This window comes from Acinonyx jubatus, chromosome A3 (genome assembly GCF_027475565.1).
Source record: "Acinonyx jubatus isolate Ajub_Pintada_27869175 chromosome A3, VMU_Ajub_asm_v1.0, whole genome shotgun sequence".
Lineage (NCBI taxonomy): Eukaryota > Metazoa > Chordata > Mammalia > Carnivora > Felidae > Acinonyx > Acinonyx jubatus.
Genome location: NC_069388.1, coordinates 112,939,244 through 112,952,873, shown reverse-complemented (window position 1 = coordinate 112,952,873; position 13,630 = coordinate 112,939,244). Strand labels below are relative to the sequence as shown.

The 13,630-nt window shown below is 47.2% G+C and overlaps 1 protein-coding gene across 1 annotated transcript in view; it reads right to left on the bottom strand.

The window, feature by feature from the left end:
* The window catches only part of CAPN14 (calpain 14), a 69,942-nt gene that overhangs the window by 3,254 nt on the left and 53,058 nt on the right, over positions 1-13,630 (bottom strand). The window contains exons 11-21 of the mRNA XM_053201044.1: positions 13,457-13,620; positions 12,146-12,309; positions 11,614-11,622; positions 9,101-9,306; positions 8,093-8,129; positions 7,279-7,335; positions 5,727-5,784; positions 3,108-3,172; positions 1,736-1,804; positions 797-875; positions 64-180 (exon numbers count right to left, since the gene is read on the bottom strand). Coding sequence (XP_053057019.1) covers positions 64-180; positions 797-875; positions 1,736-1,804; positions 3,108-3,172; positions 5,727-5,784; positions 7,279-7,335; positions 8,093-8,129; positions 9,101-9,306; positions 11,614-11,622; positions 12,146-12,309; positions 13,457-13,620 — 1,025 coding nt within the window. The remainder of the gene's footprint in view (positions 1-63; positions 181-796; positions 876-1,735; positions 1,805-3,107; positions 3,173-5,726; positions 5,785-7,278; positions 7,336-8,092; positions 8,130-9,100; positions 9,307-11,613; positions 11,623-12,145; positions 12,310-13,456; positions 13,621-13,630) is intronic.

Below are 13,630 nucleotides of genomic sequence, written 5' to 3'. Positions count from 1 at the left end.
AGGTGGGCAATCCGTGAGGCATGCAGAGGAAGCACCGGCCCTGCCTCCTTCCCCCCAGCTCACCCTCCATGTACTCTGCACGCAGCATCAAGTGGACGAAGCTGACGAAGTCCATCTGGAGGTTGGGGCCGCCATAGCGGATAAGCATCAGCTGGCAGACGTCATTGCTGAGCATGATTCCTGCATTGAACACAGACTCCCCCTATGTGTGCTGGGGACCTCATATCCCCTCCCCTCCACCTGAGGCCCCTTGATTGAAATTGTCCCTCCCCTTCCAGGACCTGAATCCTGATAACACGGGGATCTTCTTTTATGGGGCTCATTAGTTTAATTATTAGCCAATTTTCTTTGTCTCATCTCAACTCCCCCTTCCTGCCCCCTTTGGCCACCAGCATGAGGATCTTTTTAGTGAGCGGGTTACCGGCCTTCAAGGCAGGAGGCAGTCTATGCAGCCGTGGTCAAGAGCATCCGCTTTTGAGCCTGATCATCCTGGACTCAAACTCCAGACAACTTACCTAACTTGCCTGAGCTCTAACTTCTCCCTCTGTAAAGTAGGGATTATCCCACGGTGTTGAAGATTACATGAGAGAGCGGATGTTCCAACCCCCCCCCCCCCCCCCGCCAAATGTTAGCTATGACCATAGTGATAGCAATAATAAATCCTTCTGTTATTTGCAGATCCACATCTTTGGGCCTCTGGACTCAGGGAGCAACTGTGCACATTGGGATTACTTCAGAAGCCACGCACCCCTCCCCTCCCCGCTCCGCCCGCAGCATCTGCTCGGCCTGCACCTACCTGCATCCCTCATGGCAGCCTGCAGCTGGGTCCTGTTCAGGTATCCTGAGTGACTGCTGTCATGCTTGTGGAAAACCTCCTGCAAAGAAGCCACACCAAAGGCTCGGGAACCAAGCGTTTCTGTGCACCACATGAGAGACCCGCCCCCCCCCCCGCCCCCGCCATGCCCCAGCATCCATGCTGCTATTGGCCAGCGTGAGGCTCCACCAGCAGCACCTGCTGCCAGCACGAGAAGAGGCAGAGGGTCCGGGCTTCTGAGAAAGGGAGCGTTTTTTGCTTTTGTTTTTGTCACGGGGATGCACAGTCTGGGTATAGCAAAATGTACTTGATTGAGGCACGTCATCCTAAACCTTGAAGGGCTTCCAACTTTCTGACTCAGGAAGGTGAGAGGGACAGTTGTGAGTAATAACTGGAAAAATGGGAAGAAGCCACTTGATGCAGGACTTTAAATGCCATGCTAAGGAGTTCAGACTTTATCGGAAGACCATGGAGAGTCTCAAACAAAGCAACATGATCAGACGTGCACTTTAGAAATCCAGGAGACTATCAGGGAGCCTGGGTGGCTCAGTCAGTGAAACGTCTGACTTCGGCTCAGGTCATGATCTCACAGTTCGTGGGCTCAGAGCCTGGAGCCTGCTTTGGATTCTGGGTCTCCCTCTCTCTCTGCCCCTCCCCCTGCTTGTGCTCTGTCTCTCAAAAATAAATAAATGTTAAAAAATAAATTAAAAAAAAAGAAAAGAAAAGAAATCCAGGAGACTATTGCAACAGGCTCTCTGAGTTTGGGAGAGAGGGAAGGCTGGCCCACCAGAGGGAGAGCAGAGCAGATCGGGTGAAGAGTGGGGTACACGGGGCTGAAGGGGTAGTGGTGCCTCACCCAGCTTTGCAGAGCTGCTGCCTCTGCCCCTCCCTCAGGGATGTGTGGTGAAGACACGCTCTTACCTGACACAGCATCAGCTGCTTCCACAGGTCCCTGAACTCCTGGATGCTCACGGTACCCGACGCATTAAGCTGATAGAAGGTTAAGGTCAAAGCTGCCAGGGGAGTTGCACTCACACCTCTGAGAGTGGCAGCTGGCCCTCCACACGACGGGGCGCAATTTGTGGACAGCCCTGTCCCGTGTCTGATCTCCCTACTTGGCCTCTGCTGGCTGGTCAGTCCAGCCCACGGCTCCCTCGCCCTTGCTAGGAAAGGACAGAATGAGCCAGAACACAGCCACACTGGGAGAAGTCTGATGACGGCAGTGATGATGGTGATGAAAACAGCTACCGTCTAGTGAGACAGGAGAGTTCGACCCAGCCAATTTGATGTGATTTAAATAAAAAACAGTAACTCTTTTTATGTTATTAATTGCTCAAACCAACTTCTGGAAGGGGTCAGTCACAGGGTGGCTCTTTTATTTAGTCATTTTAGAAAAGGTTAAAAGCTTAATGAGTGGCTTTGAGCCATGTCCAAATACCCCTGCCTCAGAGAGACTGGGTCAAAATATCGTCACACACACCTCCATCTGGGTCCTTCGGGTGGCTCTAGGACCGAGTTACACACTTTAATTACGTTACTTCATTTTCATCTCATAGGTGAGGTGGATACTCACTCCCCTCTAGAGTGGATGATAAAAGGGGGGGCTGATGAACTTCCTGCATCTGGTGATGAGGTTGGGACCTCCTGCAATGCCTGCGCACCTGACTCCCGTCCCGTGATGTCCATGCTGTCTGCAAAGTTTCTATAAAGACTGCTTTTGTATTCACAACCCTCCCACCATGCATTCACACACCTCTCTGTAGTACAGATAATTAAACCGTGATTAAATGGTTCACGTAGAAAGAGGGTTTACTAGAAACATCGGAACCAGGAAGGTAGAGTCTGTGGCATGCACTGAACTTACTGAGCTCTGATTTCCTGATCTGTCAAGGCGAGCAGCCACTGCCCTGTCACCAAATGAAAACTTGGAACCCTGAGGCACTTGTAACAGTTTCTTGTTACTTGGGGGATTGTTACTAACCACCACCCAGCAGCTGCCTCATCCTCCCTATCAGGAAATAAGATTATTTTTAGCAATAGCTAATAGTGAAAATGTAATCGATGACAGCACTTTGCCTGGGTTACCCCATTTGCATTCTCCCACTGATACTACAGAGGAGCTGTAGCATCTCTATGGTGCACACAAGGACCTGGAGGCACAAGGAGGCTACATGTTGTGTCCGAGATCACACAAATAGTAAGTGCTTGGGCTGGGATTCAAACCCAGGCAGCCAGGCCCAGAGCGAGGCTCTCCACCAGCAGCATGCGTCCTGCCACAAACCTGAAAAGATACATCCAGTAGGGCCAGGATCCCCTGGCAGGCGTCCAGGCTGAAGAAAGGCTGGGCACTCCCCAGACCTGCAGAGGGACAGAAAGAGTCTGCATGGGGCCCCGCCCTAGGACTGCACAGCCCTTTTCTTAACAGTAAGAGGCAGCACTATCTAGGCCACCTGTAGGTTCTAATGACTGTCATTCACGGGGGGTAGCGGGAAGTAGGAACAAGAGGGAGGAAAAAGAGAGAAGGCTTAGTGGTGATTCCTACACCCAAAAAGCACCATAAAACCCTGCAGAGAACACCTGAGTATAGCCTGGTCTTCTTCCACAGAGGGTCAGATGAATGGAACCCTGTGTACCTAGGAGAGAGGTACCCTCACAGAGTCACGGGCTCCCAAGTCTGAAAGAGATCTGAGACATTAATTTGTTCAACTTCCACCTAAATGCGAGGTTTCTTTCCTCAGGTGGTTGGTGGATGGTCTGTCAGTTACGGGTGCTCACTTTTTCACATGGTCAGATAGCTCCAGTCAGGAGAAATTTATGTTAATTCCGAAAGAACCGCCTGCAAAATTCAATCCCTAGTCCAAGTTCTGCCTCCAGAAGAGCATGAACAGACATCCGTCTGCTCTTCGATGTTTCTCCTGCATTCTAAACATGGCTTCTAAACGCTCTCCATCTTTTTCTAGACCCTATGCTTTGCCACCTTCTCTCTAAAATGCAGAACCAAGACGGGAACGTACTCCTTCAGCTACAGTTTGATGAGCAGAGAACAATGGGGCTATGACTTCCCAAATTTTCAAGCTGCACTTCCCAAAAATTATGTTCCAAAGATGATGTTCTGCAGAGAAAGTGTTTTGAGTTCAAATACATTTGAAATATTTTGTATCTATAGACCCTTTTTCTCTATTCACCATGCATCTTAGCATATAATAGGTACTGAGGAGCTAACATGGAAATTTTGTTTTTGTTTAATGCAGAATTTCCCAAGCACAACTGACCACAGAATCTAACCCCTTTTATTTCATGGAACACTTCCTAAAACTTCTTAGTCTCTAATCTTTCTTGCAACACAATTTCAAAAATACAAATCTAAATGTTTTCATTAAATATAGCCTGAATTCAGATGAGCTGATTTAGCAGCAACTTGAAACTGTTAGCTTGTGTTAAGCTCCAGGTCAATGAAATTAACCAGATATCTTTCACATAAACCTCCACAAAAATGAGATCTCTTCTGTTAGGAACTTATGCAATTAATTTTTAAAAAAATAATGAAATGGCAGTTTTTCATTATCAACCCGACTCTGTTTCATCTTTTTGGTTTTGGGCACAGTCTGTTGTGAGCATTTTCAATTCTGCTATCTATTATGTTAATGATTCCTCCCAGCTTTGTGCCATCTGCAGATCTGAAAAGCCTACCTCCCATGTCTTCTTCTGAGTCATTGATAAAAGCTGGGGAGATGAAGGGCACCAAGGGTAGAAACCAGAGACCCTCGTCTATACTTAGAGACTCTCATCTATAACATAGAATTACCCCTCCGGTTTTATATTTATATAACTCTTGGGAATGGAACACATCTCATGTTGCTACTTTCCAACCCACATGTCATAATTTATCATCAGATAGTTTACCAAGTATTTTGCCCAAATTCACAGTTCTCTGATCTGCCAATCCAGAAATTCTCTCAAGGGACTACAAGAAAGCAATTTGCCCATACACTCTTTGGAACACCATTTTGCATGCTTGTGATCAAATAATCTAAAAAATTATAAATGTGCACAAGCTATCTCTTCTAGATAATTTCCCTAGATTTTTCCCCCCAAGATGTGGGGGAGCTCTTATAGTCTATAATTTCTAGAATCTCTCCTTCTGGCTCTTTTATGATACCTGAATTTGTCTTTGAGGAACCATCTGGAAATTATTCCAAGCCCTGAGCTATACAACACCCTGGACTTCAATTTGTTTGGACATGAAGTCTTGGTTTCACATAAAGGAGAAGTAATAACATATCTTAGGTGGCAAATACCCTTTAATTGTTTGGTTTACTTTTTTCATTTTGAAGTCCTTCTTCCTCCCCAGAGAAATCATGTTCTTCTCCCTTAAAATATACATATAAACATTTTTCCATGGACTTTAAGCTTTCCTAATAATTTTTCTCAAGCATCATATGAAGGCCATTTGCAGCCCCCTAAGGGAATGTGCTCCCCTCCTTCGATTTTTATAGGTTGGTCAATTTAAATACGAGTTCATTAGAACGTTCCCTGGTCAGCTCGTCAATACTTAAGATTTATGTACCAGCTTGGGTATGGTCTTCCACACAGAATTTATATGCCAAGAAGTACTCGGATATTCTACTCAAATTCTCAAGCTAGCAAAACTTCAGAAATATTTATTTTCACAGCCATGTATCTCTACACACCCCAACTAAGCAAGAAAACCTCCAAAACCAAAACACTATTTTCCAAGCTACATAAACTTCTCTACTGCTTTCTCAGACCACATGACCCCCTGATGTAAGACACAGCTGTCTGGGGGACCATTGTGCAGCAATTCATGTGCTCCACAGGGGAAAGAGAACAGACCCAGGGTTCAGCAACGTTGTGTCCCCGGAGTCCTACAGGATGACTCTGAAATACTCACTTGACCAGGTCATGTGGTTCAGGACCTTCTGCAGCTGCGCTGCGTTTATTTCTGGACACTGAAGGGGAAGCAGAGTGGCAGGAGGAAACCATCATTACCGAAGGCTCATTAGATACAGAGCGGCCGCCACAAAAGAGGGCTGGGAGTCCACTCCCGCATCAGCTCAGCATGGTACACATGCCATTTCTGGGTGGAATAAGTGATGCTGGGGGTCAAGTCCCGAGGACCCCAGCAGGGCAGGGCTCTTACGAAGCGGACTAATAATGGTGATTTTCAAATTGGGTTTTATCAAGATGCTTCAAAAGTTCAGCAAGCTATTTGGTTTGAATTTGATTTTATTTTTTAATGTTTTATTTTTGAGAGACAGAGAGACAGAACATGAGCAGGGGAGGGGCAGAGAGAGAGGGAGATACCAGAATCTGAAGCAGGCTCTGAGCTGTCAGCACAGAGCCCAATGTGGGGCTCGAACTCACGAACCGTGAGATCATGACCTGGTCTGAAGTCGGAAGTCAGATGCTTAACCGACTGAGCCACCCAGGTGCCAGTGAATTTTATTCTTAATAAGGCATCTTCAGCCAAGGCTCCAAATTTTAATTTCAGAGTTTCTCAGAAGCAATCCTTTACATTAACATTTAACTTTAAAAAATATAAATGAAATACAAGCAACATACAGTTGAGCTTATGAAATAGATACATACTCACAATATACCTTTTTTTTAATCTGTTTTTTACATATTGGGGTTCTTGGTGAGATTCCGTTAGATAAAAGGACTGCAACAGAAAATGTTTGGAAACCTCTGGTATGGAGGAAAACCTTTATAACAACTTATGTAAGAGTCTGACTATCTTCTCTGACTACACTATGCAAAATTCCAGGGGTGAATATGAGAGAACATAGGTGCAGGCACATAGTGAATTAAATCCAGTGTTATGAACACAAGGAGCTCATGGTCTTCTAGTTTTAATGACCTCACTAAGGTGTCAGACCCCATATTTCTAGAGTATTTCTTGCCATATTCCTCAATGGATTTAGTGCCCTAAAGGTTAGGGACAGAGGGGCCTCCAGAGCCTTGCACACATACCACTGGCCTCCTGATCTGGGTCAACCCAAGGAAAGAACTCAAGGGAACCAGGTAGGTAGCCCCAGGCCCTCCTCTTCCCTAATGCCCTCTTACCAGCCGTATCCCCTCTCTAGGTGACCACCCAAGGGATCTTTCTCCTTGGGCTCTCCCAGACTGCTAGGGCTTGTCATGACCATGCTCTGAGCCACTACCGACACTGACTCTTGGCTCAACTATAGTCCATTTTCTCAGGGATTAAAGATTAAAGCTGTTTCTCCTACAACTGATCAATGTTGCTTCCAAGAAGAGATATGCATTTTACAGGAGCCTTCTGGAGACAGTCCACTTTCCCCCAGTTGTCTAAAAACTTGAGGACTTAAATAGAAAGTGGCAGTCTGGCAAAGAGCAGCCTTACATCGTGCTTCGTACACAGGGTCAGTACACAGTCCCCGGCTTTGCCCACTGCTCGCCACCACACCTGGTCAACTTACCTTTTCAAAGAGTTTAGTGAAGAATTCATCCTGCCCTTCATTTTTGTCTACTATTTCCTATAGGAACAGACACACAGAAAAACTTAGTCGTTCACCTGGATATGTGGATGCTCATGGGCGCACTAACGTCTCATGACCCCCAGGCCCCAGAAATCCCTAAGTTTGACCTTGTGCACTGTCTTAAGTTTTCTACCACCATGTTCACACATTCTTTGTTTCTCCAATTCTCACTGCCTTTGGGGAAGTAGCAAACAGTGAAATGGGCAAAAGAAACATCAGGTAGAAAGAAGCAAAAGCAAGTAAATGTATCACCCATGTACCTGGGGCTCTGGACCCTCAATGACAATGATGTGACCAGAAGGATGTGACCAGGACAGCCCCTCTGGTGCAAAAACAGCAGAACCTGGGGGTGCCTGGGTGGCTCAGTCGGGTCTGACTCTTGATTTCAGCTCAGGTCATGCTCTCATGGTTCATGAGGTTGAGCCCACATCGAACTCTGCGCTGACAGCACAGGGCCTGCTGGGGATTCTCTCTCTCTTCCTCTCTCTCTGCCCTTCCCCCACTCATGCTCTCTTTCTATCTCCAAATAAATAAATAAATAAATAAATAAATAAATAAATAAAATTTTTAAAATTATAGAAAAACAGCAGAACCTGGGTGCCCTCAGGGCACAACAGGTAATGAAGTATGGGTGCCATGGAGTAGGGTCTGCAGGATCTGCCGACTTTCCCCCACAGCCTGAATGTGAGGGGAGAAGCCCACCATCTTGGCTTTGGAAACAGTCCTGCATGTAGAATCCCACTTGCCTACGTACCTTAGAAAAGACAGCACTGGAATTGCATCCAATTTCACTGAGGGAAAACAGAAGGCAGAATTACTTCTTGGGATCATCTGGGGAGCACTTTGGCCAACAGTCTCCCTCCCCTAGAAACACATCTTCCAAGTTCCTTAGCCGTGTGCCATGTGGGCTTTGCCCAGCTCTCATGCCTTACTCTCACATCTCCTGCTTGAAGTCGACAGAGCAGCCATGTGGCCCAGCACACTGCTTGTCCCTCCCAACATGCCTGGCACTGTTCCTCATCTCCCCGCCTTTGCCCACACCAAGCCCCTTTTGTTGTCTCCACCCACATCGAACTACTCCTACTCATACGTATGACTCGGCACCGACAGGCAGTGAGGCTTGAGGTCAAGTCAAACTACCCAGAGCCAAACCATGGAGAAAAAAAGAAAGAGAACTGGATTCTAAGCATTGAAGGGCTGTCGTGTCAAAACAATCATAAGCAGAAGAATAAGTTGGGCTGGAATGTGTTTGTATATTGATTCACCTACACACACTTATGGCGTCTGAGCCTGCTCATTGATGATGGCCTCTCCTTATCTGCCCAATCCCCTCTATGCATCTTCTAGAAACTAACACCTCCCTGAAGTCAGCCCTGTCTCCCCCCAGGACCATGGAAGGTTGGCTCAGATGCTCTTCCTTGGTGTTCTCCTAACACCCTGTGCAGATAAATGCTTGCACTGGATGCAGGATAGCATAAATAACTACTCATATGTCCCGTCCCTTCCAGGCCCTGAGCTTCCAGAGGGCAAGGACCAAGCTTGTTGTAGCTCTTTCTCTTGAATGTCTAGCAGACTGTTCATTTGTTAGAAGGAGAGCGGGGAGGAAGAGGAGAAGGATGCTCTCCATGCAGGGAGCTCCCTGCTCTCCCTACCCCTCTTCTGTGTTGGCCACAGACCCCGTCCTCTGCCATTTCCACATCACCTTCTGTATCTCCCCTAGCCCCAAAAGGCCCCCACCTCCAGGGAAGTCCCATGTCCTTACTGAAAGATGTGCTTCCTGGAGAATACTCTCAGGACAAACTCTGCTTCCTGGCCAGCCTTGGATGTGCAGGGCACAACGAGGTATGTCCCTGGCTCCAGCTGCAGTTCCTGACTCACTTCTTTCTCTGTGAGAAATGCTTCAGGCCATCTTATGGGGGCATTTTTCCAGAAAAACTCAGAGGGCAGTCTCCTCTGGTCACCATAGTGCTGTGGGTGGAGGACGGAAGAGTCCCAGTTAAGGTGATCCCCAGGGTGTGTAGCCTGCCCTGGGGACCTTGGCCAGGAGACAGGATAAGGTGGTCTCTGATTAGCCAAACCCTACTGCTCCAGGGGAGGGGTGAAGGGGTGAGGAGTGGAGATGAAAGAATAGACCATGACAGGAATGGATACCGTTGCTGGAACCCTGTGCGAGGCTGAGTAGACATGTCAATTCACTTGACTTTATGTTAAAAACAACATCATATACAAATGATGTGAGAAACGTCACCAGGCCTGTATTTTCCATTTACGGTTAAGGGTGTGAGGCTCAGACAAGTCAGGTCATATACCCAAGGTCACCTAGCTGGTAAGAGTCTCGGCCACGGTTGGAACTCAGGGCAGCTGAGCCTCCAATGTCCATGTCCTTTACATTTCCCGTGGCAGTCCCCATGTATGCGATACAACTTCAAGGTTAATTATGACATGATTATGGTCACCCATACAGGTGGACCGCCAAACATCTCCCCGCCTACATTATAACAGCTACATACGGATAAATTGGACATTCTACATCATCTCAGTGGAGGGGAAAGAGAGTAGGACCAAAGTTCAGAGGACCTGAATCAGGGCTCTGGCTCTGACATTGCCTGAACACGTGTGGGTTTTTTGTTGTTGTTGTTGTTTTATCTCATACTCTCTTTCTCTTACTCTCTCTCTCACCCTCATTCTCTCTCTCTCTCTGTCCTTTCTTCCTCCTTTATTTCTCTATCTTTCCCTATCTTTCTCTCTTGCTGCCTCTCCCCTTTGTTCTCACTCAGGGTTGTGGAGGGAGACAAGGACCATAAGCAGGATCCTCACTCTAGTTTATATACAGATAACAAAGACATGACCTACCCACATAAAAACATATTTCACAGATTCTACTCAAGGCCACAGAAATAAAATAAATCTCCTGATGATGCATGCTTTCTTTATCAGATGATGAGAACTAGGGAATCATCCTATTGCCATCTTTGTCTTGGCCTCTAGGAATCTCAGAACTAAATTTTATATTCAGCCATATTAGCTGTCCTAGGTTTAGGGTTCCTGGTAGAATCAACTGCTTACTTTATCCATGTATGACTTTTTTCATGCCTTTAAAATTTTTTTAAACTGTATTTATTTTGTGAGAGAGAGAGTGGGGGGAGGGACAGAGAGAGAGGGAGAGAGAGAATCCCACACAGGCTCCACACTATCAGCACAGAGCCCGATGCAGGGCTTGAACTCACAAACCACGAGATCACAACCTGAACCAAAATCAAGAGTCGGATGCTTAACCAACTAAGCTACCCAAGCACCCCTTGTCTTTTAAATTTTGAACTGGCTTATAGTTTTCTTCTGTCTATAATTTAATTGTAGGTTGACCCATATATATATATATATATATATATATATATATATATATATCCCATATACATATATATACCCTATATATATATATCCCATATATATATCATATATATATATATCCCATATATATATATATATATATATATGATATATATATCCCATATATATATATGGAGAGAGAGTGGAGAGAGAGAGAGAGAAAGAGAGAGAGATGCATGATATAAATAACTATTTTTAAAATTTTATAGGCAACTTTGGGAGCCTTCATGTTCCCACAGGAGGGAAAAAACCAAAACTGACCCAAGATACCTAATGCAAAAATGGTTTCTGTTAAAAAAAAAATCAGTTTAATTCAGTTTAATCAGTTTAATGTCAAATAATTAAGTTTTCCACTCCTGTTTCTTTGGGAAACAAAACAATAGCTCCCACCCTTTTGGAGGCTGGGATACCTCAAACCTTAATTGATCCTTCTAGGCTGCCACTGCAGGTAAGGGACAGAGTGGTTCTTGCCCTCTGCCTGGATTTTTGTCCCACTTTCCCGAGCCTTTGCCCCTTGTCTCCAAGGAGATGGGCTGCATGGTCTCCCAATGTCCCATATGTTATAGATCTGTTTTATTATGAGCTTCAAAACTCAGGCAAGGATGTGATTACCATTGTCCCTATGCTGTGACAGCCTCTAGCTATTTCTGTAGGGATTTAATAAATTCTAAAATTTATTGGTTCTGCACCAGGCTCGGAGACCTCCCTATAGATGCAGAAGGATTTCTCAGGGTCCTTGTCAAGCACTCATTTCTTCTACACACACGGGCAGCCAGCATTTTTGCCAGACATCCTCATAGCTCCTTATGTAAGGCTGCTACGGTCAAGCTGAACCTCACGGGTGACATCACTCCAAACCAGGGCCAGCTGGTCAAGTGTGGAACTCACCTTGCTCAACTGAAACACACAAAAAAAGAGAGACCTCGTTAGGCAAGAATCCAACTCTTGCACAAGCCCTAAGTGACGGAGGCTGATGTATAGGGAGGCTCTAGCCAGAGGCCCCCTTCCCTCCCTTAAGACTTGCTGTTCTAGTCAGGGACATTTTAATCCATTATCAAGAATTCTGGAAAAGGGTGAGGGAAGGCAACCTTGGCTCCTTGGGAGAGGAAAAGAACACCAGCCACCAGTACTGATTATAGAAACTGCGTGCCGGGCACCACAATAAAGCCCTGGTGCGTGATGTTCTTTTACTCTACCCTTTGCATAAATATCATCGTCCTCACTTTACAGAGGAAGCTGACGCTCAGGGGCAAGGAGGTGACTTGTTCCAGATGACATATTCCTAAGGGATGGCGACAAAGCCTGCACCCAGGTCTGTTTGTAGACAGAGGCAGATGGGGAGGAAGTCGGGAAATGGAAGAAAGGATGACCGGTGGTGGGAGACACCCCGCGAGACCACATGCCCCCGAGGCCCACCTACCCTAAAGAGGTAGAAGCCAATGGCCAGGTGAGGCTTCCAGTTGCGGTGCCTGTGCCTGGGCTTCTGCAGCAGGGACACCAGCACGCTGCAGGGCATAGGGAACCTCCTGCCCTCCTGAAGGCTCCAGACAGACAGCAGGAACTGCGGGTTCTTCCAGAATGTGTCTGCAGCAGAACACAGAGAGGTGGGTCAGGCCTCCCCACACCCCTAGCATCTGGCTCCCACAGACCCAGGGCGCCTCCCCTGGGCTTGCCACCCAGAGGTCCATGTGGACAGAGTCGGGTTCTCAGCCTCCCCTCTATCCACCCTCCCACTCCACCTCCTCACCCCGTGTTCTGCCATAGACATGCAGACCGGAGTATTCTCACTGCTATAGCCCCTTCACCCAGCACACTCACTGCCCGATGAAGTGACTGCATTCATGAATGGAGGAGAACATGTCCATGACCACAGGGAGGTTTGCATTTTAACACGGACCAAGCCTTAGCTGAAGGGCAGCTTGAGCGTTGGGGCGGACCTCTCTGGCAGGAGGGGGGAGCCGGAGCAAAGGGCGCCTGGCCGGCTGAGACCATACCCCATGGGTCTTTCCTTCCAAAGAGATGGCTCAGCACCTCCATTGTGGAGAAAGGGACACAGTCACCAAACCTCTCCACTTGGAGAGTTCAGACACGTTTGCCCCCTGTAACCGGTGAGCTAGGAATCCTTGATGTTATGTCACTACCAAAACCGTAGGCAAGGAGGGGCCGATACAGATGATAAAGTTACCATTTCACTCCTGCCTTTAAAGGGTGGTTATTTCGGGGCGCCTGGGTGGCTCAGTCGGTTAAGTGTCCGACTTCGGCTCGGGTCATGATCTCACAGTTCGTGAGTTCGAGCCCTGCGTCAGGCTCTGTGTTGACAGCCTGGAGCCTGCTTCAGATTCTGTATCTCCCTCTCTCTCTGTTCCTCCCTCTCTCTCTCTCTCTCTCTTAAAAACAAATAAAGATTTAGAAAGAAAGAAGGAAAGAGAAAGAAAGAAAGAAAGAAAGAAAAAGAAAGAAAGAAAGGGTGGTTATTTCAGCATGGAAATGACCTTGTCTTAAAATCAAAGATTTAAGCCACCCTTTTACTGTGGCATGTGTGCCGAGGAGGACACAGCCCAGGGCCAGAGCAAACAGCTCGGTCAGTGAAGTCCCTCCATGCCTCAGCCAGATGGCCCGTGCAGGGTGAGGGCCTCACCACCATCCCCAGCAGCTCTGCCCGCATCCCCACCCCTGCTGGCCAAGCTGCCACATTAGCCCCAAGGGCCCAGGCTCCTGTGCGCGTGCTTACCTCGGGGTGACTTCATTGGGCCACCGGCCGTGATCCCCTTTTCCCATCTTCCCTCCCGCATGGTGTATGTCCACTTCTGGCCTACATCCTGACTCAGCAGGCCTGGGGTCAGTTTGCAGATGACCAGAAGCATGAAATGTGTTTTAAAGTCCTTCAGTGTCATCCTGTGGAGAG